The sequence below is a fragment of the Excalfactoria chinensis genome, chromosome 3 (assembly GCF_039878825.1).
Source record: "Excalfactoria chinensis isolate bCotChi1 chromosome 3, bCotChi1.hap2, whole genome shotgun sequence".
Taxonomy (NCBI): Eukaryota; Metazoa; Chordata; class Aves; order Galliformes; family Phasianidae; genus Excalfactoria; species Excalfactoria chinensis.
The window spans coordinates 29,773,114-29,799,183 of record NC_092827.1 but is presented as its reverse complement, the minus strand read 5'-3'; the positions used below and the strand labels follow the sequence as shown (position 1 = coordinate 29,799,183).

Sequence of the window (26,070 nt, the reverse complement as noted above, 5' to 3'; positions counted from 1 at the left end):
TGTAGCTGAAAGCTTATAGGATCCTGGGTAAGTGACAGTGAAGAGGAGATAGGACAGTCTTACAACTGAACTTACGCAGTGAAAGAACTGAAGACTTGGTATAGGCTGCTAGGTTGTGTAGTCTCCTTGAAAACTCCATGAGGCCTCAGCCTCTGGCTCAGGGTGAGGTGACCTCCTGAGATCCCTCCCGGCTTGAATTATTCCACATCTAGAAGTAGAGGGAAAAGATCAACCAAGAATTCAACAAGAAGGAAGGTAGTCATAGTGCTAAACGGAATCTGTTATTTGTTCCACCCAAAGTTGTTTTGGTGTGAATTGGAAGTGGGCTTAATCCAATTTATTTATTTTTTATGTCTCAGAGGAGGAAACACTACGATTGTATTCATCAGTTCAGCACTTCTCCTCTCAACAGTTTTCATCTGTACTAACGGAGGCGTAGCTTTGGTTTCTCTTCCTGAATAGATGGCCTACAGTGAAGCTGCAGGGGTTGCTACTGCCATCCACAAATAATTAAAGACACTGTGGGGCAAATGCTGGAGAGCAGGTGAATAAAGAAATAAGGAAAGGTTAAGCTCCGCTGTCATTCTGATTCATTTCCTTTCTGTGTCAATTAATATTTAGGCCCTGGGCTTCAGTGTTTCCGTGCGGAACTATATCAAACTATACAAAGCCCAGTACCTTTGGTAATAGTATTCGATAGTATAAATAACATCACAGGAGCCTCAACCTCCAGCAGGTACTGAGCAGGATGAGGCCTGCAACTGCCACAGCCCCACGGGTGCCCTGATGCCAGGTGCTGGACAGAAGGGATGGTGGAACCTGTGTTGCCCCGTAGGTACTTCCAGGCTGCGGGCACAGCACTGAGGTTTTTCTCATTACAGTTTATATTTTATTTCTAAAAAGAGATTTGTTGATGCTTAAACTTTGCTGAGCACTGACGGCGCAGCCCGGAGCTGTGGTGTTTCTCCCGCCGGCTCTGCCGTGTCCTGCCGCTGATTGAACTGGGCATGTAAGGAAGCGGTTTTTTTTCAGGGCTGCTCTTCGCGTTGGGAGGGTTGGAGGATGAAGGGCTTTATTCGGTGGAAAAACGGAAATAAACGGAGTTAGAAAAGGGAGAACGGCGACGACGGGAAAAAGCTGCAGAGGGTTACAGCCGAGATGAAACGGAACCGGGAGGAGAAGAAACTGAAGGGAAATTTAAACGGGTTGTGATCATTCAGCCGCCGAGCGGGCAGCGCTTCCCCACGGCCTCTGCCGGCCCGCGGCGCCCATCCCCACGGCTCACCGCCTCCAGGCCGCGGCCAGGTTCCCAGGGCCCGGAGTCGCCGGCCCCCCCCTCTCCCCTCAGGGCCCCGACTCCGGCCCCAACGCTCCCCGCGCGGCCCGCCTCGCCCCACGCCCGGCCTCTGACCCGCGCGGGCCGCCCCTGATTAGCCCGCTCCCGCCGGAGAGGGGGGCGCGACGCGGCCGGGCGGCCAATCAGCTGCCGGGGCTGCCCCGCTCCGCCCGCTCCCTCGGCGAGGCGGGCGCTGGCGGTGGGGGCTGCCGGGGCGCCGGGGGCGGCGCGGCGGGCAGCGGGCGCGGGCAGAGCCGCGGGCACCACCAGCGACGCCGCCGCCGCCAGCGCTGTCGGGCGGATCCGCGCTCGCCGCTTTCGCCGCGTGACTTTGGCAGCGCCGCGGGGACATTATGCCGAAGAGAAAGGTAAACGCTGGGTCCCGCCTCGCCTCGTCCCTCGGCCGCCCCGACCGCGGCGCGGCGCCGCCTGTTGCGGGGCCCCCTTCCCCACGGGGCCGCCGTCCCCGCTCGGCTCGGCTCTCCCGGGGGGGTGTCGTCCCCGGCCCCGGCGGAGAGGGGGGGGGGCGAGACGGCGGTCGCAACTCCCGGCCGGGGCGGGGGAGGCGGCGCGGCGCTGCGGGAGGAGTTTCCCGCTGCCAACTCCGGGAGGCGGGGGGCGAAGGGAGGGTGGCGGGGGCGGGCGGGCGAGCCGCGCTCGGAACGGGCCGCTCCCTCCGCACCTCCCCGTGTATGTATATATGCCCACAGCGGGGCCGCTCCCGCCCGCCTGGGGTCCCCCGGTCGCTCGCGGCAGCGGCTCCACGCCCCGGGGGCGGGCGGCGGGAGGCGCTTCCCGGGGGAGCGGCCGGGAGGCAGCACACACACACCCCCGGCTCTGGGGGCCCCGCCGGGGCTCACGGGCTGCGAGAAGGGCGCCGGGGAGGGGGGGCGGCCGCGCCGAGGCTGTCCCCGGGGGCTCCTCCCCGTGGCGGGGGCTCGGCCGTGTGCGTCGTTAACAGGTAACCGAGGCCCTGTGTGTCAAGCGGGTCGGCCCGAGAGCTTTATCGCGGATGGGGGTCCGTGGATATCCCTATGGCCGGTCAGCACATCTCTGAATACAGCCACAGGTTGACGGTGCCTGCAGAACCTTTCAGTTCTCCGTGTGGGTGGTGCCAGCGTGTGAGACAGGCACCTGAGTTATTCTGCCCCAAGTTAGCAACCCTGTCCCAGCTGTGCCGGTGGGGCTGACAGCAGCTGTGTGCCCCACCCTGAAGTTGGGCTTTCCTCCTGCCTTTCTGTCACTGCACCTTCACACGGGCCTTCTGTCCTTCTGTGCTGCTGCTCATTGTAGGAAAAAGTTGAGGGTGAGCCTGTGCCTATGGGGCGACGCAGTGCAACTCTCAGAGCCTTGCTGCCTTCCCACACTGCTCCCTTTGCCTGCGTGTGAGCTCTCCGGTAGGGCTGCAGGCCGGCCCTCCACAGAGGGAACTGCTTCTGTAAGGTTTTATTGTCCACGGTGAAATGTTTATTAAGAGAAACTTTGTGAGTAACAAGTCCAGGAGAACATGTCATTCTTAGAAGGCTATTAAAGAGTTTTATGTGTGTGGTTGGAGCAATGGAGACGAAGCGTGCTCAGTGGATGTGGAGCTATATATAAAATATGGAGTTGGGTGAAGCAGTACTTCTGGGAAGTGGAACTTCTCTGTTTTTGAGAGAAATGGAATTGCCATCAGTGTCCCACAGTGGTCACTTCCATTCAGAGTGGCAGGGCAAGGGTTGGATGGCATGGCAGTGGCTGGGTATGGCATCGTCCTGTGTCCGTGTGGGGACAGGACCGTTGCTGCCACTAACAGCAGGTTCTATTAAAGCATGGTTTTGAACTCGTAAGAAAGACTGCTAATCCCAATGGTTTTGTTAAGGAAGAAAACTCAAAATTAAAGGTGAGAAAATCTCAGTCGTGGGGGTAAATAAATAATACTGCAGAAGGGTGTGCGTCTGCCTGCTCCTGTTTTTGTGGATGCCTTTGTTACCTAAATGGCTACTCCTTCCTGTTTGCTTTTCCATCCATCTCCGAAGATTTTATCTCTTTGCAAACTCCAGTCAGCGTCTGCGTCTCTGCGTGATGCTCGCTGTGAACATGATGAGTGGTGACAGCAAGTTGTCCTCGCTTGGGGGGCTGTGGCATTGTGACGGGTGTATCGCTGGTCCCTGAGTTCATGGGTAAAAGGAAAACCTTCCTCTGTTGAGGTGGTATAACTGCTGCTCTCAGACAGAAGAAGGTTGAACTCTGGACCCTTCCTGACAGATTTCTGCGCTCTGTGTGTGTTGTAATGATGGGTTGGGATGTTGTATTTCACAAGAAGGATGGCATGTTGGTGTGGGATTTACCACACTGCTTGCTATGGTATCAGTAGCGTGAACGCCCTGACATGGGTTGATATGGTTTGTTTGGTTGCCTGTGTGACTGGAATCAGTTCTTGGGCCATACTGGAAACCTTCTTACTGTTACCAGTAAAGATGGCTGGGAAGAATGAACCATAGAATCACAGAACGGTGGTGTTGGAGGGACCTTAAAAGCCATCTGGTTCCAACCATTTGTTGTGGGCAGGACTGCTCTGCAGTAAAGTGAAGAGCTGTTCTTCACTCTTGTGAAGCATTAATGTGTTCAGCACAGGGATGAATGGTGCTTGCACCTGTAAGTGACACACGCACTGTTCATTGGGGATGTCAATAAGGCAGGTGGTTATGTGTCCTGCACAGAATGGAACCTGTTGGTTTGGGGCTGCATGCCAGAAGGATCCAGTTTGTTTGTTAATCCACCTGCAGACACCGTGACCCGTGCCTCGCATGTTGTTCTTTTAACACTCTTAGAGTTGAGTCGGATGGGAGGAATAGATCATAGAATCATAGAATTACCCAGGTTGGAAAAGACCTTGAAGATCATCAAGTCCAACCGCAGCCCAACCAGTACCCTAACTCTAAAAACCCTCCACTAAATCATATCCCTGAGCACCACATCCAAACGGCTCTTAAACACATCCAGGGATGGCGATTCAACCACCTCCCTGGGGAGCCCATTCCAGTACCTAACCACCCTTTCTGTAAAGAAGTTCTTCCTAATATCCAACCTAAACTTGCCCTGGCGCAACTTGAGGCCATTTCCCCTCGTCCTGTCACTTGTCACCAGTGAGACAAGACCTGCCCCACTCTCACTGTAAGAACCTTTCAGATACTGGAAGATGGCAATAAGGTCTCAGTCTCCTTTTCCCCCGACTAAACAGCCCCAGCTTCCTTAGCCTCTCCTTGTAGGGCTGATTCTCCAAGCCCTTCACGAGCCTCGTTGCCCTTCTCTGGACCTGCTCCAGTACCTCCATATCTTTCTTGTGCTGAGGTGCCCAAAACTGGACACAGTACTCGGAGCAAGGCCTCACCAATGCCGAGTACAGGGGCAGGATGACTTCCTTAGTCCTGCTCACCACACCATTCCTGATACAAGCCAGGATGCCATTGGCCCTCTTGGCCACCTGGGCACACTGCTGGCTCATATTCAGCCAGCTGTCCATCAGCACACCAAGGTCCCTTTCCATCTGGGAGCTTTCCAGCCACACCTCCCCAAGCCTGTAGGGTTGCCTGGGGTTGTTGTGACCAAAATGCAGGACCTGACACTTGGCCCTATTGAAACTCATTCCGTTCACCTTGGCCCATCGATCAAGATCCAGCATTGTTTTTAATGACATCTTTGAACCTTGTTGTGGCTTCAGAGCTTATAAAAAGTACTGAGATCTAATTCACCACTTTTGTAACCTATCTGCTGCCTTGTAGCCAAGGATGTTAGCTTCTGTGGTGCAGCTGATACTGTGAAAACAGAGAACACCTGAGGCAGGTTCCAGATCTGTGATGCAAACCTGCTTTCTCCAAAGTCAGTACACGTACCCAGCTGGTCTCTGTGCAGGAAAACAGACCTTCTGAAAGCTGTGCTTGGAATGCTGCTCCTTCAGTAGAAGCTGGGAGGTGCCATCCTTGTGGTTCAGTGCAGGTTCTCACATACTAACCTATATGGAATGTCCCAAGTAGGAAGGGACCCATAAAAATCACACAGTGTTTATTTTCCTCTGGACCTTAACTCGGTTCTCTTTGTGAAATACTTCTTTGTGTTAGAATTTGTATTTCTGAAGTGTTGTGAGTCTTCAAAGAGGAATGTAATCGCTGTCTGCTGTTGGGGAAGTGGAGCACAAAATAAGTGACCAATGGTCCCTTCGGATTAGATGCTCAGTTTAAGATGTCTGAAGTGAAAGGGCTACTTCCCCCTTATCAGCTGCAGCACCAAGAGCACATAAGCAGTGTTTGTTACTTTCAGCATTTGTTTTCTTGCTTTGTGGCATGCGCACAAGCTGAGGCACTTGCACTTGATGACTGGTTCTCTGAAATTTGGTTGGAGCAACTTGTCTGTGACTGAACACCAATGAGCCGATGAAGCCTGGCATCCTGCAATGCGATGCAGTGTGTTTTCAGCTAAGGTTCTCTTTGTTTTGAAGCTGCTGAGTGCCAGTGGTGCCAAATTGATTCACATCTTGCTGTCGTCATCACTGGGCTTGGAAGCTCCTGGTCTGTAGCCGAGGCCATTGGTTCATCCTAGAACACAGCAACAGGATACAGAGATAGGGGAACGTGTGGCTTGTGTCATGCTCTGGAAGTGATTACAGACCATGGGGACAAGGAGAATTAGCAGCAGATGCTCAGGTGTTGGTTGCTGCCTGCTTCCCTTCTGCCCCTGTTCTCACTTCAGACTACCCCTGCATTTCAGACTGACCTCATCCTCCTTCCTCCTTCTGTGACTTTGGGGCTAAGAGAAGTCAGAGCTCTGAAAAGGTGATTTCCATTTCTATGTTAGGTCAATCCTAGACCAGTAACTGCCAGAAAACAGGTGAGACAACAGCAGAATGAGACCTTCTTTTGATCTATATCAACAAAGTACCCTGGGCTTTGACAGCCCAAACTGAAGAACTCCTGCGCACCAGCAGAGCCCTGAGATGGGCTCCCACCTATGGCCTCCTCTGCAGGGACAGGCCAAGTGCTTGCTGTGCGGTCAGAGGTGCACCTGTGTGCCACTAAGGCCACTGAGAGTTTTAAAACGTGATGTATTTGGAGCAATAGCAAGTTGCTGATTGGCCAGCTCCAGGACTGTGCTGACCTGACTGTCTCAAAGGAGCTAAACTTCCATATGAAAACTAGGCAAAAAGGATAGGTCTATATCTGCCTATGGCACACTTAGATGGAAAACAGCGTAGCAGTGTTGAGTAGCACTGGGAAAAAAATACATGCTTGAGTAATGCTGCTGTGCCACGTTGCAATAAATGATATTGCAGGGCTAATAAATACCTGCAACATATATTTATCCACGGTTTATTTAAAATAGCTTGTAAAGAGATATATTAATGTGATTTTAGCTTTGATTGGGTCTTAGAGTTATGATATTTATGAACTCATCGAACGAGGCTTTATAGATGTAAAATGTTTGGTTGCTTTATACAATTCTGTGAAAATCTGACTCATTTAGTAACGATTACAATGTATACAAATATTCTTTGAGATCAGGCTGAAATACAGCTGGAGTTAATGAATCCTCAGTGTTTTTACATTTTCACTGCATTACTGATTAAAAGTCATAATGCTGCTCGGTGTATTGCAGCATAATACCCGATGAGGTGCTACCAGCAATACAATCTACTTTGAAGTCATCACCTTCCAGTTCAAACCCAACCAGATGCAAGTAATCTTTTTGTATACAGGGATTTTAGGGGAGTGCGTAATGAAAATGAAAAGTAAGCTTGACAGTGGTTCAGATTGACGGTGGGGATGTTTCATGTTATGGAAGTATCAACATTGCTCATTTTTCCATAAACATATATATTTATATAAATATATAATATATATTATCTATATGTAATATGTATAATATATAATATATATATTATATTATATTATATTATAATACATTATTATTACTTATTATTAATATTTATTTTTATTAATATATTTTATTAATATATAATATATAGAATATATAAAAATATATAATATATTTTTATTAATATTTATTTATTATTATATTATAATATATAAAATATAATGTATATATTATATATTATATATTTATTATGTGTTATGTGTTATGTGTTATATATTATATATTTATTATGTGTTATGTGTTATGTGTTATGTGTTATGTGTTATGTGTTATGTGTTATGTGTTATGTGTTATGTGTTATGTGTTATGTGTTATGTGTTATGTGTTATGTGTTATGTGTTATATATTATATATTATATATTATATATTATATATTATATATTATATATTATATATTATATATTATATATTATATATTATGTATGTATCGCACAAATCTATGTATATAAATAAATATATATGTAAAGTCTCATGTGTATAACTGGAATGTGGCTGATATATGCTGTGTGGTTTAATACTGCTTTTCCTCTATCTTGAAAAGCTTTTAACTTTCTCTGCCATTTTATTCCAAATAGTGACAACCTGTTAGAGGGAAGTAGTGCTGGGATCAGGCTACTGACCACACTCAGAAGTGAGATCTTCATAAATCATTTTTATTGTCAGTGAGTGGACTGTAGTTCAACAGATAGATCTCAGGTGGCCCAAAAGAAGCAATTCCAGGTTAGACCTGTGAGACATTGTATGCAGTTGAGGTGGATTTTTTTTGGCTAGAGCAGTATGCTGTTCTGATTTCCCTGGCACCAAGAGTGGAACTGGCTTCATGGCAGGCAGGGTTGGCTGGGACAAGCAGAGCACTCCCTAGCAGCAGTCAGTACAAATTCAGCCAGCCAGCATTCATCACACTGACCTGGCTTGAACTGTCCCCACAGTTCCTAACTCAGAGAGCAGTGAGGATTCCTTAATTCATTAGTTGGTGCTCATCAGAACAACTCAGTGGTCAGGCTGTATCCTTTCACTGTCATGGAAAAAGATGTGTCCAACTCATTTGGTTATTTTTTCCCCTTGGTGTCTCTTGGTGACCAACTTTCAATTAATTGCTCCTGTAACTTGGATGCACTGCTCCTGTCTTCTTATAGTAAAGAGTAAGAGTACTTGGTAACAGAGAAAGCTGCAAATATGAAAGGCAGTTCCCCAGGAGTCTTAGGATCCGTCTATTCTAAAAGATGGTGTGTGTTCCTTCCCAACAGCACTGGGTTTACTTAGATGTGTCAGCTCTTCACACTTAGCCTTCTTCCTTGTCCTAATGCTGAGTTAGTGGTAGCAGAGAGCACTTACGTGGCTGGAAATTGAGTATCTGATGACATTTATTTGTGTGCTGTTGGAGTTGAGCAGAGCTGCCAGTTCTTTCTTTGTAGTAGAACATCCCTGCCTCTGCCACATCCTTCCTTCTTTATCCCAGCTGCCTCCTCTGCAAGTTTTATCTTTATTCAAAACTGTTTTTAGGTTGGCTATGGAGCTCTCTGTTCTTCTATTGCAGCAGTGCAACACGCTGCAACTAACCCCGCTGGAGCTCTTACTGGAACAGAAGAGCTTGGAGAATTGAAGGCATTGTAGCAATTACACCTTCAGTGCCTGCCTTTTACCTGGGGACCTGCTGCTGTCACCTCGGGGGCGGGATGGTCCATGGCACCAGTTAGTTGCAGCTGCAACAACAAGGGCTCTTTTTATGTTCCTGTTTTCATCACAGTTACATCTTCTGGGAGGGGAGCTGTCACGCCTTTCTGTCATTCACAGTATTCTCTTTGTTGGAGGTGTGGCTATTTTCAGGAATTGGTTGCATTGAAAATCATTTAATTAATCTCGGTCTTAAAGCAGATGGGATATTTTATTTTATAGAAGTACTTGGTGCTTAGATTTGGAGATCGGATCAGTTTCATTTAGATAGAAACGACTTAAAAGCCCCGTCTTTAAGGTTTTAAAAACTCTGTGCATGTAGGCTTGCATGAGTCTATCAGCTTCATCTCGCTTGCAGAACTGGCAGCAGCTTTGGGAGGCTGCAGAAATAATGATATTAATGGTTGAATTTCATCCATCATATTCTTTGAATCTGCCTTTTTACTTTATGGTGGCAGTAATGTTGCTAAGCAAATATCGAGACAAGAATATCGGCTGTTTATGAGGGTGGGCAGAGATAGGACAAGGGGGGAATGGTTTTAAACTGAGACAGGGGAGGTTTAGGTTAGATATTAGGAGGAAGTTTTTCACACAGAGGGTGGTGATGCACTGGAACAGGTTGCCCAGGGAGGTTGTGGATGCCCCATCCCTGGAGGCATTGAAGGCCAGGCTGGATGTGACTCTGGGCAGCCTGGTCTGGCGGCTGGTGACCCTGCACATAGCAGAGGGGTTGGAACTAGGTGATCATTGTGGTCCTTTCCAACCCAGGCCATTCTGTGATTCTATGAATTTATTCACTAGCTGTCAGAATTCTCAGCAGTGGGGTTGGAGGGAAATGGAATGACTTCAGATGTGCTCTCCTTGCTGCTCCCGTGGCTGATCTGCATTTTTCAAAACACGGCTAATTACTTCGGTGGCTGAGGAAGGAACTGTTGTAAATTACAGTACTGCTGTTAAAATCTGAGCTGCAACCCCTAGAAACTGCTCTTACTGGTACAGACAGAAAACATCGTATTCAGAAAACTGGCTCCAAATGGCAAATACAGAAGGTATTGCTTATGTTTTCTTAAGCCATTTGTCCCTCCCCAAATCACACAACTCTGGCAAGTAAATGGGGTAAAAAGCAAAAGCCGAATCAGTTGTAAGACCTTTAAAATGTTGCATTGAATTTCAGTGGTGTCTTAAATTATATTGGTCAGTCTTTTGTTATTCCCATTTTCAGTGGGAATAGCAAAACCTCCGTCTGCAATGAAAGCGAAGTACTTATTGTGGATGGTTTTGGATATCTAAAAGTGCTCCAGGCCTGAATTGCTTTCTGACTTCTATCCACTGTGGATAAAGCTCACGGATTTTACCTGTTTAAAAATTAAGGAATGTAATAACATGAGTTTGGTGTTTTTTTTTCTTTTCCCCAATCCTACTGTTTTTGATTATAACCAGGCTGTGTTCTTACACTCTCAGAGAATGCATGAGAAAATGATGCACGTTTACTCTATTTGGCTTGAATTTCTAATCAACAACAGAGATTTAGATCAGAAACTGTGTATTTTTTTTCACTCCTCCTCCCCCCACCCCCTCCCCTCAGCTGCATATTAATAGCAGAGGACATTAATGGCCTTTTTTCTTTTTTGTATTTAAACTTGTTGGTGCGCTCTGTGTTTTCAGAACTTCATGATCTCAACATTCTCTCCCAAAGGGTTAGAAAATGAAATATCCTGCTCTTAATAGGCACAGGTAATCATAGAATTACCCAGGTTGGAAAAGACCTCAAAGATCATCAAGTCCAACCGCAGCCTAACCATAGTACCCTAACTCTAACAACCCTCTGCTAAATCATGTCCCTGAGCACCACATCCAAACAGCTCTTAAACACATCCAGGGATGGCGATTCAACCACCTCCCTGGGGAGCCTATTCCAGTGTTTAATGCTGCAATGCTCCTTAAGGGATGAGGATAAAGCATTATGTAGACTGTATTTGTTTGTTGTTTTGGTGGTTTTTCCTTTATTTGTTTATTTATTTCGCCTTGGGAATCTGTGTTTGATGTAGTACAGGTAGCAAAACAGAACTTGATAGTTCTGTATCTGGAGCAGGAGGAGTTACTCCGTCATACATGTCTTAAAATACTTCTAAATGCTTGACATACCTTAGGAAACTGCAGCTTCCACCCTCTCTCCATACAAAATAGGACTTGTGTGTATGTATACTCACATGTAAAATTTACACATTTTATACATGTGTGTATATTTTATATGCACATATATTTATGGGGTTTTTTTGTATGTGTACTTATATAAATGCTGTGTAAGTGTACCCACACCTCCTTAGTGCAATCTGCATAGCAGAACTTAGAAAAAGAAAATACCAAAAGAATATACAGAAAACCCCCTCAGTTATTTGGAAGAGTACAAATCAGATATTAGTTTGAATGAATATTTTAAAGATGCAGGTACTAGCCAGAATTGTTCTGCACTTCATACATGATTGGTCAGAATTACTTGATTATAACATTAGTGGCGTAGTTGGTTTTTTGTTTGGTTTTTGGATAAACCATAGCTGGGCTTTTTGTAGGGGAAAACAAGTGTTAGAAGGAGAGTACACTTGATTTCTTTGGGCATTTGATAGGGTGAGTTAATTCCACTGGCAGAGTTCTTTCTTATTGCCTTGGCAGCAAGCACGGTTCTATCAGCTGAAAACAGATCAAAGAACCAGCTATAAACAAAGGTCAGTGATAAGATGCTGCAGGAGCTGAATGAGGAAACAATGGTTAGAAGGGTGTTGAGGGAGTTGGTTGGTGCTGAATTAGTCAACATGCAGAGCGTTCCTTAATCTAAATCAAGAAATAAACAGCATTTTAATTACACTTGTGAAATGGCACAAAATTTAGAGCTGCTGTGATGGAAATAATTAGTAGATCTTGCGTGTATGGGTAAAGGATTCAGTGAATTGAGTTTAGTCTAATGCGGAGCTCTATTCACAGGGAAGGAAGGGCAATTTTAGAATACCAGTACAATAAGGCTTAGGATTCGATATGTTGCCTTTTCCTGCTGCTGTCATTTTGGTTAAAAGCTTTTACCATGTTTTGGTGGATGAAAAGAGTTGTTGGAGGAACAACCAAAGCATTACGTCATGGAAATCGCAGCTGGGATAGTGAGCCAGGAAAGTATCTCCAGGCAGTCCCATCGCGGGCGGCGTGTTGCGGTGTGGCTGAGCAGAACAGCTCGCGAGGAGGGGAGGAACTGCTGTGGAGAATGCTCATCTGCTAGGACAGCTAGGGCTTGTCGCCTTCCTAACTTCTTAATGTGGTAGTTGTTATGAAATCGGTATCTGCTTTTTACAAGGATATGAGAGAACTAATTCCTGTCCCACCAGAGCTGAGGCATTAAGTGTCGGCTAGTAATACGATCCTTCAGAGAATGAGCCATCTATTTCATTTTACAAGCAACCTGCTGTACCAACTGCTACTTCTCATGTACTTGAGCTCTTTGTGCTTTTAGTATGTTCCTTCATGATAGTGCAACCCACTCATTATTTACAAAAATATTTATCCTGAAGCTGGTCACTGCAGGTTCAGACCTGCACCTTTGGCTCTCTCAGATGGGTTTCACTAACTTTACTCCTTTGTGTAACTGTGCTTACATCAAATCCTGCTTATATTGCAGCCTTTGATATAGAAATTGACACTTTGTTGTTTGTTTCTTTCTTTTGTAGTCCATCACTATGAGGTTATCCGGCCTCCAGAACAATAATGAGAAGGAAATTTGCTTGTTTGTCTGATGAAATGTTTTCTCAAAAAGTTTATCTAGTTTTCTGTTCTCAACTTAACAGTTCTGTAATGGTGCTGGCCCTGCGGTTACCACTCCATTGTCCTGCTGCATGGAGGCATCAGTTCTTGGGTTTACCACACAGCTATTGAAATAAATACAAGAACTGTGTATGTAAACAATCTCAAAATTCATATTCCCTTACTTTTCTTGAATGCTGTGTTAATCTATTAATATATCTTTGTTATCCTAGTCCTCTCAAAAACATTTTTTAGATTGTCCCAGAAAAAGAGGGGGGAAAAAAGCTCTGTAACAACTGGTTGATACAAGTGATCGCTAATAGGCAGGAGGAATCTGGCCTACAGCCCTTCACATTACCCTTGTGATATAGAAGTTATGCAGATCTGACAGATCTGATGAAGCTTAACTGCAGCTCAATTTGCAGTCGTATTGCCAGTGTGTAGTGCAAATGGAGGCATGACACAATGTGTGGTCATCTGAACCTAAAACTTGCTATTGGATTAAATGTCAAAAGCATATTTATAGTTCTCCAGTCAACTCCTTTGCTGTGCCTTCTGTGTAACTCTGGGTCTGGGAAAAAACAAAAAACAAACCCATAGTGCTATTATCTCTATCCCTGTCTGTAGTTTCTCTGACTGTCTTGTCTCTTCTAGGCAACCATACAGTGTCAGGCATGGCTGGCCTATAGAGGCTGCCTCCAGTATAATGCAGGCATGTTGTGCTCTTCCCTGTGGTGCATCGCCAGCACTGGTCCTTCATCTTGCAGCACCAGACTTGCAGCATGCACAGTCCTGCCCCAGCTAGCTTACAGTGCAAGGCACGGAACCAGGCTGTGCTTAATGTGAGCAGGGTGTCACGTGAAGCATGGCAAGCTGTGGCGTTACCTCGTGTGGGACAACCTGCCAAGAAGATGGGTTTCGTAGCATGTCTGGCTGCTCTGAGCCCAGAGTTCCTCCATAAATGTGTCACCAGGGCAGAGGATGAGCAAGGGTTTCTGTGGAAGAGCTGGGGATGAGGACTTGAAGGTATTAATGGTTTCTACATAGAAGTCCTGAGAGTTCCAAATAGCTGTGCAGGCTGCTGCTGCCTGTGGTGTGCCACGTTCTCTGGGAGTCATGCTCAGCCCAGATACGTGCATTTGCAAATCTCTGATCCCTAGGAAGTGCTGCAGAAACTTGCGTGGAGATCCACGCCAGCCAAGATTTGCTGTAGCCTCTTAATGGAACTCAAAGAGGGGGAAAACAAATTCTTTTTCCTCCTTTAACAAATATATCGTAGCCTGACGAGTTTTTGGTGTCTCTGTCTACTTGAAGAGTCCCTGCCTGCAATTGCCCCATACTGCTTCATTCCTGCCTGCTGCACTGGCTTAATTGTTTGTGCAGCTGTGCAGTCAGATGGTTCTGCTGGAGCCAGGAAAGGCTATAGATCTATAATCTGCAAATGGATTTATAAGATTTATACACTTGTTTAAGCAGCAGGCTGTTTTTCAATGGGATCAGTTACCCTCCTTGTGACATGGTCTCCCTTGCGGCTCTGTGGCCTGCTGGAGAACCAAGGCCTGGGAGCACACGTGGCCTGCAGTGCCTTACTTGTAGTGATTGCAGTGGAAAGGGACCATCTGCGAGATGATATGAGAGTGTAGTACAGCCCCTGTGCCTTGGAGATGGTCACTGGGCACATCCTGCTGGGGAGAAAAATGTTAGGTCTTCATAACTGAAGGTTCAGGGAAGACCTGGTAGTGGCCTTCCAATACCTAAAGGGAGCAGGAGGGCAATCAACTTTCTGCAGGGATAGATAGTGCTAGGACAAGGGGAATGGTTTTAAACTAAAATCTAGGGAGATTTTAGTCAGGGAGAAATTTTTCACTGAGGGAGTGGTGAGGCACAGTCTGCCCAGAGAGCTGTAGGTGCCCCATCATGGGAGGTGCTCAAGGCTTTGGATGGGCCCTGGGCACTTGAGCTGGTGTGGGGCAGCTCTGCCCACAGCCAGGGGGTTGGAACTGGTTGGGCTTTGAGGTCCCTTCCAACCCAAGACATTCTGTGATCCCTCAATTCCATTCTACGAACTGTTCTCAGATTTTCTTGCTCTGGAAGGAATTCTGAACTAATTAGCTAACCTAATTGGGCTAGGTTAGGTAATGTATCATAGTAGAATGCAGTGGTTGTGGTTCCATTAACAGTATTTTCATGAAACTCCAACTCTGTTCTGTGGTTAGCTTTGTGAATGGTTTTGTTATCTGTTGTCAAGCAGTAATACTGACATCTAAAAACGGACTGCTCTGTCTGTCAGAAGCATAGGCGTGGTTTCAAACTGAAAGAGGGCAGATTTACAGTGGATAGAAGAAAGAAGTTTTCTACAGTAAAATGCTGATTGCAGTGTGAGGTAGTGGATGCCCCATCCCTGGAGACATTCAGGGTCAGGTGTCCCTGTTCATTGTAGAGGAGTTGGACGAGGTGACCTTTAAAGGTTCCTTCCAACTCAGATGATTGTATGACTCTATGGCTTTCATCAGTGCTGAGACAATGGAGTGAATTACTGTGTGCTAACTATACAGTATTGCAGGTTGAGGGTTTGTTCCTGGCCATCACTGCGAAGCTGCCGGCATGTGGCAGGCTGTGTGAAGATTTATCCCTATTTCAAAGGTCCGAAGTTCCTAAAGTGAAACAGGGTAAGCCAGCCTGATTGTGGAGTGGGAATTGTGAAACAGTGAGTTTTTCACCTGGCTTCCAAAATAAATGAACTGTGCTGTCTTGCTGTCCCTACCCCTATCAATTATGAACTCCTTGGCACTGTGAGGAGATTATAAAACTTGTGAGAGTTTCTATACAAATAAGTACTTAGCATGGGAAGGATGTTATTTCAGTTCCCTCTAATGGAAAGGGCGCAGAGCAAGTTTGTTAGACTTGAGAAAAATTCATATGGGAGAAGCAGGTGTTTTGAATCCATGAGCTAGAGAAAGGCTGTGCTCAAAGCCTGCACCATATTGTGTGCAGAAGAGGGAAGCTGTAGGAACGAGGCGCACTGACTGATCGTGGAGCTGCTCGGTTTTGTCTTTTGTGCTCCCAGCACCACAGTGTCAGGCTGCAGCAGCTCTTTCATGACCGAACGGAGAGGCTTTGAGGAATGCAGCCCTGCAGGAGGCTGGCGAGGCTGCGTGGCGCAGGGAGCAGCCAGCCAGGCTCCATTTTGGATGCCGAGCTGTTGCTATTCTGAGTTGCGCCTCTCTGCTCACGCAGCTTAACTTCCCGCTGTGTTCCAGCTACTTAGATGGTCGCTCCTCGGCTTTTTTTAAACCAGCTGCTTTTGTGGCACGCTTCGTTTCTGTCAGGAGAGCTCAGCAACGAAGTCACGTTCTGTTTTCTGCCGGGGAGCTGAAAATATCGTTCTGTAAGGATGTTAGCACCCAGTGACAGAAGGCAGTGGTCAGCTGCTGCAAACCCTGAGTGTGTGACTGAGGAATTCCGTGTCCAGACCTGGGGGCAGTTTGGGGCAGGTTTGGATTGAAGGGAGGATGGAGAAGATAACCGGACCGCTTTTGTACTGATTGGAACACGGAACGGCCACCGCAGTGCCTTCTCTGCTGCCTGTTAAATGCCTTTTTTAACCACATGCCTTCATTGTAGTTCTCCAGCTGCTGCTGTTTGCTGTTTTCCTATGAATTGCTTGCATTTAGGTGCAAGCCATGTTGTTTGCAAAATGTAAAATAATGTAGCTTGAGTTGTAAATAAAAGAACATAAGCTGGATTTTGAGCAGTGCTTCTCTGGTACCTTTGGCAGACAAACATTAGATCGATCAGGCTGAGTCTTTGCTAAGCTTGTCCCTGGCTTTCCTGCTGAAGTCTTGATGGTTTACTGATTTTTTTTTATTCTATTTTTTTTACAGTTTTGATGGGAGAGATGAGATGAGGGAAAGATACTGTTACAGCTTCCAGCTGAGTGAGCCTGAGGCACAAAAAGAGTAAAGGAGATAAATAAATCACTCATTCAGTAATGCTGGGGTTTTCTGGTTTGCCTCATCTCATTACTACCGAAGTTGGTATTTGGAAAGGAACATGCCAAGTTTCTTGGGGACTTCCAAAGTCCTCGTAGAGCAAACCTCAGGTTTCTAGTCCATACTTGCTGTAATTCCATGCACTGATGAGGTGGGACTCCCATTGCGGCCTGCAGATGCTGTGGTTAATTGGCTGGAGAGATTACTGAGGGCTGATGGTATGTATGCTGCATGATCTGATGCCTACAATCCTGGTGGTGATCAGTCCTTGTATTCCTGCTTGGAAAATCTAGAATGGCGTTGGTACAACGATGCTTGTACCAGGCCTCCTTAAGTTGCTGCAGTATATAGAAAGAAGAATCTTCACCGTAATCTTTGTTTGCTGTTGCTTGGATGTTTTTAATTCTGAAATAAAAGCGCTGACTTAATATTTTCTTTCAGTCTCCAGAGGGTGCTGAAGGCAAGGATGCAGCAAAAGTAACTAAACAAGAGGCAAGTGTATTTCCTTTTCTGTTTGTTTGTTTGTTTGAATTCATTAAGGCATGTGTTTATTTAACTGTCTCTGCAGCCTTGCATATCAGAAGACCATACATTGCTATGCCACTCTAGCAAGGCAGTTTGCTTAAAACTAGAAGTGAGCTGCATTTGTAGGTTGTATAGTATAACCTGGTTTTGGTACACAAAATGAATTTAGGGCTTCTCTACACAAGCTGTGGTAAGGCAACAGCATAGGATGTCACTGTGAAACTGTATGTCACTGTCTCCAGTGATTTGGCGAGTGGGGTTAATGCACACACCTCAGCCACACCACTTCCAGACTTGAGTGACCGATAAAATGGTGTCTTGAGTTAAGATACTGGGCTCTGAACAGGAGCAGCTGATGCATTCATGTGTTTTCTTTGTCTGAATTTCTTTGAAGGGCACAGTAACTTCTGTCAGAAAAGGCAAGGAGACAGCAGGTGGTATATTGACCACTACAGTAAGCTGTGCTGGAGCTTGTCTGCCATGGGAATGTAAAAAGAGAGGTAGAGGAGTATGTTTTCCTGGGTTGACATCTTTTGTAGCAGACCAGGTTAAATCAGGACCGTGAGAAGAATGGGTGAATATTCAAATGAACTAGTAAATATTTGGGCATACTGGTACAGGGAAAAAGTCTGATGAAAGTTTACTTGTTGTGGTTTGCAAAACTGGTTGTTGGTCAATCCAGCAGGAAAAGATGGTGCCAGGAAAATGTCCAAATATTTCAAAAAATAACAGGGCTTTAAATGAGCTCCTGAAAAAAAATAATAAAACTAGTTGAGACAAAAGGAGATGTGGGAGGACTTGATTTTGATATCTTCCTTTGGAATTTCCTATAGAACCAGTTAGCTGGTTTTTGGTTTGGTTTGGCTTTTTTGTTTTTTTGCAAAGCATGGAAAGGCCAACTAAAAAGATAATCCCTTTTGCACCAAATTAATGTTTTTCTCTGTTCAATTTTAAATATATTTTAAATATAATTTCTTCAAGGGACAGAAAAGTAGAACATGCAGAATGAAACTAGAGATCCTTGGTTATAGAATGACATTATTACATGTGGTACTTGTAATCCAGATCAATAATACTAGTAACTGCAGCTAAACTCCTTATTGGCGGCTGAGCCATGCATAAATGGGAAGTATGTAGTATAGAAATTGTGCCAGGTATCTGACCACAATAATAAAAGTGGCAGTGGATTGTTCAGGAACATCAAAGAGGCTCTGAAGACAGCAGTGGTGTTAATAGAGGTATATGGGAATCATTGAGTCACAGCCTGAACCACAGATTGAGCGCCTGGGGAAAGGACCCAGTCAGCTGTGGGAGCACAGGTGAAGGCAATTCAGCTGTGTGACTGGTAGGGGTGGAGCCTGGCTGGCTGCTTATAGACCCCCCATTTAAGGGCTGACCCCCAATGGGGAAGGATCTCTGGATGGAGATCCCTCCTTTGCGGAGTTTTTCCCCACAAGCCTAGATCCTTGGATGTGAGTGAGCACCTTTCCTGTTTGTCCTTTTGCCACTCAATTCCTGAATTGCCTTTCCACCATGCTAATCTTTCTGACGGTAACAGGAGGTTTTGTTACCCCTCAGATATTTGGTAACAGGCATAGGGTGGCATTGCAGGGACCAAAAAAAAAGCCCAAAAAACCATAACAAAGAAAAAGTTTAATGGTTTCAGGTGGCAGAGGAGCTGTGTGATATACCATACCAAAGGCTCACAGAAATGCATGCTGTTTTTCAAAACCCCTCCCACCCATCAAAATGACTGAATAGCAAAATGAAGGGAACGTGTTTTTTAAAGGTATTTTGTAGAGATAGAAAATCATGAGGAAGGGACCAGACTCTCCAGTAGGACGGTGAAGCTGAAATACAGTAATGAAGCTCTTGCTCTTGCTGTGGAAGGTTCTTACAGAGGTTCTTACAGCGGAGCCATTTCCCATGGGTGTAATATTTGGAGGATGTTGTCAAGGAGAGGGAGATGTAGGCAGCCCAGCTATGGAGTTGCCAAACTGTAACACGCAAGACATAATTTACTGCTTGCATTGGCCCCAGTGCCAAGGTAACTGGAAGTGATGAAACACTCCCGGTACTTTAGATAAGGGATTCTGGAAAACAAAGGCTGTAAGTCTGACTTGGAAAACTAGTAAGTAAAAAACAGTAGAATGAGTACATGTGGATGAATGTATAATGGGAGCATCAGCACAGGTCTTGCAAAGTCCTACTTCACCTGGCTGAACTGTGTGTAAAAGACAACGGATGTATAAATGCTCTGTCAGTCAGTATGCCACCTTACTTGCATATAAAGAGCACATTTGGATAAGGCTCCCCAAACAGGTTCTTAGGGGAAATGAGCTTGTGTGGATTTAGGCCTTCTAAACAACTGATAGCAGATAAAGGTAGGAGAGATAGGGAAGTAGTAGTTCATTTTCACAGTGGAGGAGAATTATTGGTGGGTTACTGAGGACATTTGTATTTGGGCTTGTGTTGCTGAGTATATTCATTATGTGATTTAGGAGAACGGGTGGTGGAGAAATGACAAAGTTTGCTAAAGTTTATGAACAATTATCAGGGTAGTCAGAAGTGAGGAAGTCTGATAATATGGGATGAAAGATGAGTCAAATTCAATGTGGAGAAATGCAAATTAAAACAGGGACAGATCACTAATCAGCTATTGGAGAGACTGTAGAAACAATGAGTAGTTATTAGAAGATGCCCATTTATTTTAATTGAAAGGTAAATAGAGTGTGGGTACAGTAATGGAGGACAGAGTGGGAAGTATGAGAGTATCACAGTGAGCACCCAAAGGGGAACTACCGAATGAAGTTCTCTTGGCTCATCTTTACAAAGGATAGAAGGAAAACCATATGAAGGGTAATGGCACATGGCAGGCTGCTCTACACCCCCCTCTAATGGAATCCAGCAGACTCCAGATTCTTGACTTTTCATATGCCATGTGGTAAAGTCATCAGTCACACAGAGACAGGCAGGGAGTAACCCCGGAGCAGGAGGAATGCAGTGAAGCTAAGAGGCAGCAAGCTTGAGAGAAAGACAATGAAGGGAGGAGTTTTTTCTTTTCCACACAGCATATGCTTGCCTTATGGAACTCATTACCACAGGATGTTATGGAAACTGATAGCGTAAATGAGTTGACTAGGTTATTAGACAAATGTATGGGGAAAAAAAAAAGTCCCTTGGGGGCTGTTAAACACATGATGTGTATAAAATATCTTGGTTGGAAAGTATGCAAGGTGGATTGCCAGAATCTGGAGAAACAGGAAAGTGCAAAGTGTTGTTTTGCGTCTTCTCCATTTCATAGGGAGTTTCCACGGATGTTTGCTAGTGTCATACAGAGCATGCTGGTTGTTTCTGTCCTGGTAGGACCATTTGAAGGGGGAAGTACATGAAGTACATTGCAATGTTGCCTTTGCCGACCTGACTGCAGTTATTTCCTTGTAGTCAGAAAGCACAACATACGTACCAACTCTGAATGAGAGTTAAAGTGACTTACCGGTCAGGCATTTACAAGGAACTGGGAGGCAGGGGCTGTGCTGAGTTCCTTATGACAGTGCAAATCATATATAAAGCTGCTCATGAAACTGAAGCGGTTGGGGTTACGTGAGATGTTATAATCTATCTGAAACAATATATTACCCTTGCCAAATGAAATGCTAACATCGCAATTCAGTGCCCAAACATTGAGGGATAGAAATAATTGGTTGTGAAAACAGATTTGTAGAAGGAGGTACCTCGAGCCAGGAGTTCTTTCATTACCAGACCAACTGAAATGGCTTATTTAGTTTGTTCTCAGAGTAGTGCTAGTTTGCTTAACCAGCGGTCAGTAGTCTAAACTGTCAGGAAAGGAGAGGATTGCATTTTTTTTGTTAACGTCACAAACATATTTGATGGCTAAAAGTATTTCTAGGTGTTCCTTGACAGGACTTCTATTCCCTTGAACTCAGATCCGAACTTTTCACTACCACTTTCCGTGAAGGATAATTAAATGGCTCCAATGAATACAAATTACTGCATTCTTTGGATGTTAACAACAGCTTTTTTTCTTTTACAAGTTATGTGGAGCCATGGCTTTTTTTTATTTCTTCCAGCTCAGCTTAAATGCTTAACACATGATTAGAAAGGTACTTTTGATTTACTTTTTCAGCTGTGGATATTTGTTACAAGGGAATTGTCTCTTTATTTTCATTACAAGCGAGTTTCCAGTTTTATGACATGGGCCAAACCTTAATGGTGTTTGCTAACCATGCCGTATAACTGGATTGTGGGTTCTTCGACTGTGTTAGTGAATACAAAAAATACTGTTAGCCGACTACTGAGCTTACAAGCATTTTTATTACCTATCTAACATTCAGTAACTTTATGAGAAAGTTCAGAAGGAAATAAAGTTTAGTAAGGAAGGTGATTATGAAAGGTAGAAGAAAAGTAGAGTATTTGGCTTTCTTCTTTCCTTTTTCAAATAATATTTAAGCAAAGGAGGTCACAAGGAGCTGCCTTGTATGCCTGACTCCAGAATTGAGTGTGGGGAGCAGCTGTGGAAATGAGGGGCCCCTCAGTTTTGTGTTTTGGAGTTTTCTCACTTCCTTTAGGAAAGGATGTTACCTTTATTCTGCTGTTTGTCAGACAGTGTTTCTTACTGGCCGTTACAAATAATAAACAGATTACAGGAACATCATTCTAAATATTTAAGAAATTGCGGTATTTTTTGAGAAAGGTTCAGTGCACGGGTAGCCCAGCTTGCCCAGTTCTTGAACATTTCCTAGAGCAGCAGTGGACTCAGAAGCACTTGTAAAATAGGGGGAAAAAATAGTGTTTTACCATATTGAGAGCAGACTTTGACATCAGCAATGAATTTCTTTTTCAGGAATTATAGTTTCCACATCACTCAGACCCTTAAAAATGCTCCTCCAAGATGAGGGAACCCTGAATTGTGTTTAGCAATAGATACCTATTTTGGCAGGGACGTATTTTATGCTGTCATCATGAAACAAATGCTAACTGTGTTGCTTTGAGTACCATTTGCTGTGTAACCCTATAAAGATGCCTTCTCCTTTTTTTCCCTTTCTGTAGCCCACAAGACGATCAGCAAGATTGTCAGCTGTAAGTATGTGTAAGAGCTCTTGGGGTATACTTTTCTAGGCGCGTGCTTTCTCAGACAAAACAGGTTTGTTATATTTTACTTGATTCCGTTTTTATTCTTGCTGAGGGCTATTTAAGAACTCTAGAGCTAAATATAATTCTATTTTCTTAATTTCAGGAGGCTGTTCTTCCCCAGCTCAGTGCAACACTGTTACGTGTGATGTTGACTTAGTACTGTTTTGCAGGTGGATTTTAGCTGCGGAAATGCAACTGCTCTCTGAAATGGGAAAGGACTGTCCTTTCAGGGTTTAGTTTGATGCTGCCACTAGCGTTTGGGTTTAGTTCCTTTTCTCTGTTTTTTAATAGTTACTTGTAATCTCCATGTTCGACTTTGACTTAGAATGACCCTCAAATTGCCTTGACTCCTTGATGTGTGAGCTAATGAAAATAGATGTGTGTACGGTGATGAGGTACATTAATATTTTTTGGTCTTTTTTGGTGCATGGTAAGGAGTGGGAAGTAAGAAAGGGTGAGGTGTGGGGAAGCTGCTGAGTGGAGGTTGGGTGGTTGCTTCCTAGTAATATATCTAACGCATTGTGCAACTAAAAATGTTTTTTAGAAACCTGCTCCACCAAAACCTGAACCCAAGCCAAGGAAAACCACTAAGGTAAATACTCTTCTTTTTAGCTGCCATCATTGTAGCCAATAATAAGCAAGTACACTCCCTCTTTGCACTGCAAACAGTTGAATTCACAGAGTATTTGCAAGAGGCATCAGCTTGCCTGCCCTCCTCCCAGTTCTCCCCTCTAAAAGAAAAAAAACCAAAACAAATTAGATCATTCTTTTCTTTTGGTTCCACCCCTCCCTGGCCTCATTACTGGCCTCAACAAAAAAACGGCTTGCCTGTTTGATATGCAGAATATGTTAGTTCATAGTGAATTCCTAGTTTAAGAAAAATCTTCACCTTTCCTACAATTTGCAGGTTTGATTTCTACGGTAGGATCTGAGATTACTCTGTGCCATTCTGTTTTGCTGTCGAGAGGGGCAGTACTTCATTTCATTGCGAGACACTGTTATCTCTTCTTGAAGCCTGACTATTGCTGAGAATGCACAATTATAATTAAAGGTGAAATTAAATGCATTTAAATTGAATGACTTGGGTTTTCTAGGCCAGTTACAGTCAAATTAAAATTTTATTAGTGTCTGCAATACCTTTTTCAGGATTTCTGCATGTAAATCATGTACTTCAGAAACCGTAGGTCTATTTGCGCCCAAGAGGAATGCTAAGTAAGAACAATTGCTTTATCATAAAAAAGCATACTGCTGGAAATTCAATCTAGCACTCCTCACACTCGCATTTTTCACATCCTTGTGTTGGTATCTCGGCTGGGGAAGTACCAGAATATGAAGTGAATGTGTAGAAGTAAGACTCCATAACTTGGAGCACATGGTAATTTATCAACTGAAAGTCTCTTGAGCTTCCCTCTTCTACTAAAAAGAAGGGAATGCATTGGTTCTGTATCTTCTGGTACATGTTGTGTGTGCGTTGAGCGTGGTGTTAGGGAGTCCAACGAGACCGCATTAGAGAAATCTGAGATGTATTTCAGGCAAGCGGAGTCCTTTTTGACATAATTCTAGGTAATGTTTTAATACGGTAGTCTCAATTTTTCCAAATTGAAACTGGATCCCATTTTAAGGAATCTATTAATCTTAGTCTCTGAAACAAAAAAGCAATGAATTTGTACTCTGAGCCTGCTAATAAGCAACAAAACATAATACGGATTCAGGATCCCTTTTTCCAACCTTAATGATTCTGTACTGTGATTCTGTGGAGCTGGAGATATTAGAATAGTTTCTTTCAGTAAATTCTCTGCTTTGTGTTCCTGCAGATAGAATTTTCAGTGTTTGCCTTCCTAATGTGTCGGTTGGTTCTTCCGTGGACATGAAATGAACATCACAGATATTATCAGACTAACAAAAGGACAACCAACAAAAATGCTTGTTTTTTTTTAAAATCCAATTTATTTTTTCACGTGAATCAAAAGCGTGATGCTGTCACACACGCAGCATGGTGTTTGTGCTTGACTGAATAACAACGGTATAGTTCTATATACCATACTTGGCTTTGCGTATTGATATATATCTTCGTATATATAGCCATGTATATAGCTCTGTGTATGTAGAAGCAGTAAGACAGCATGTGTCAGCACATTTTTGTCCAAAAATTTCAGGAATCTGTATGACTTTGGTGGTATAAATTTTCCAGGTAGCCTTCATCTGGTTTTGTTTCAGTCCAGCACATGCAGGTTGCTAAAATGTGTTACTTAGCGGGTAAGAATGATGTAGGCGATGTAGATGAGCTGTCTACTCATGCGGTGTCTATGCCCATATTTGTAATCTTCTGTCAGAAGGAACCTGGAACAAAGGCCAACAAAGGTGCTAAAGGGAAGAAGGATGAAAAGCAAGAAGCTGCAAAGGAAGGTACTACACCATCTGAAAATGGTGAAAATAAAGCTGAAGAGGTACTTTCCACACACACCTCCTGCTGATTGAATCAGTGCTTTTTTAATTATTCAGCCTTTCAGACATCGATAGCGTGTTCATAATGTTTCTTTTTATTGCCCATAATGTTATTGCAGATTCACATCTCTCGCTCAACTGTTAGTGTTTCAACATCCAGAGGTGCCCCAGCCAGCACACTGTCAGTAAAAGGGCAGATTGAAACAGTGAAAGTTAAGGGTACGATAGAGCATTCTACTTGTGTGCAGTGAGTAGGAACAGGTAGTAGTGTGGTGCTTTTCAGTATGAACCGTGGAAGCTGGCAGGTAAGGCTCGTATTGCTTTTGAAGAGCTGAGTCTGACGAATTAAGAAGAGTGTGTGAATGTACCTGTTTTGTTTGCGTGAGCGTAACGTTGATGTAGGTTCGAAACATGAGCTGTTGCAAGTAAGAAATGGAAGGAGTAAAGGTAGCGTGGGTATTTAGAGACGTAATGGCAATTTACCGTAGTAATTAATTCCTTTCTCTCTTCTCCGCAGGCTCAGAAAACTGAATCTGTAGGTGACAAGAATGAATGAAATACCATGAAAATTTGGGGTTGATTTTATGTACCTCTTGGACAACTTTTAAAAGATATTTTTATCAAGTATTTTGTAAATGCTAATTTTTTAGGACGATGATAGTTGACATATTAAACTGTATATGAACATTTCCCTTCTCATAACAGCGCTTTTAGGAATTCCCATTGTTGCCAAGTAATATAAATATCAACTTAATATTGCAAGGTATGTGTGAAATTGGATCGGCATTCCATACACTTGCTTTAAGAAATTAAGTCTTGTGCATATGGTGATGTTTTTACTGTGCGTATTTGGATTTTTCATGCAGTTTTTCTAGAGCAATAATCAGTGGTGCTTTTGTACTTAGGGTTTATGTGATTTTAATGAAACATGGATAGATGTGGCCACCTGCTGACTATTTTGGGTTCTTTGAATGGATTAAAATAAAAGGTCTCTTTGCCTGCAAAACTGCAGCTTCCTAATGTTTTCTCTAAATCTGAGGAATGCCTTACTCGTATTTTCGGCCATTAGAAGGAAGACCAAATGATAGAGCGATGGGCGATGATAGTTTTGCATGCAGTCGGTTTGATTTTTCGCTCATGTCTGATTGGAAATAAAGAATACCCACGCGGGAGTAGCAGGTGGGGATTTTCAGTGGCCTGCAACTTAAATGACTTGCAGATATATGTTCTTCAGAGACCCTCATGGGGTGA

The 26,070-nt window shown here is 44.2% G+C and overlaps 1 protein-coding gene across 1 annotated transcript; it reads left to right on the top strand.

Annotated features, from left to right (window-relative positions):
• The first annotated feature begins 1,519 nt into the window (after positions 1–1,519).
• On the top strand, positions 1,520–25,324 carry HMGN3 (high mobility group nucleosomal binding domain 3). Its single transcript, XM_072333246.1, has 6 exons — positions 1,520–1,704; positions 17,137–17,187; positions 22,291–22,320; positions 22,919–22,966; positions 24,708–24,821; positions 24,939–25,324. The coding sequence occupies exons 1-6, from the start codon at positions 1,690–1,692 to the stop codon at positions 25,068–25,070; spliced, it is 390 nt and encodes a 129-aa protein (XP_072189347.1). The 5' UTR covers positions 1,520–1,689; the 3' UTR covers positions 25,071–25,324.
• The last annotated feature ends 746 nt before the right edge of the window (positions 25,325–26,070 follow it).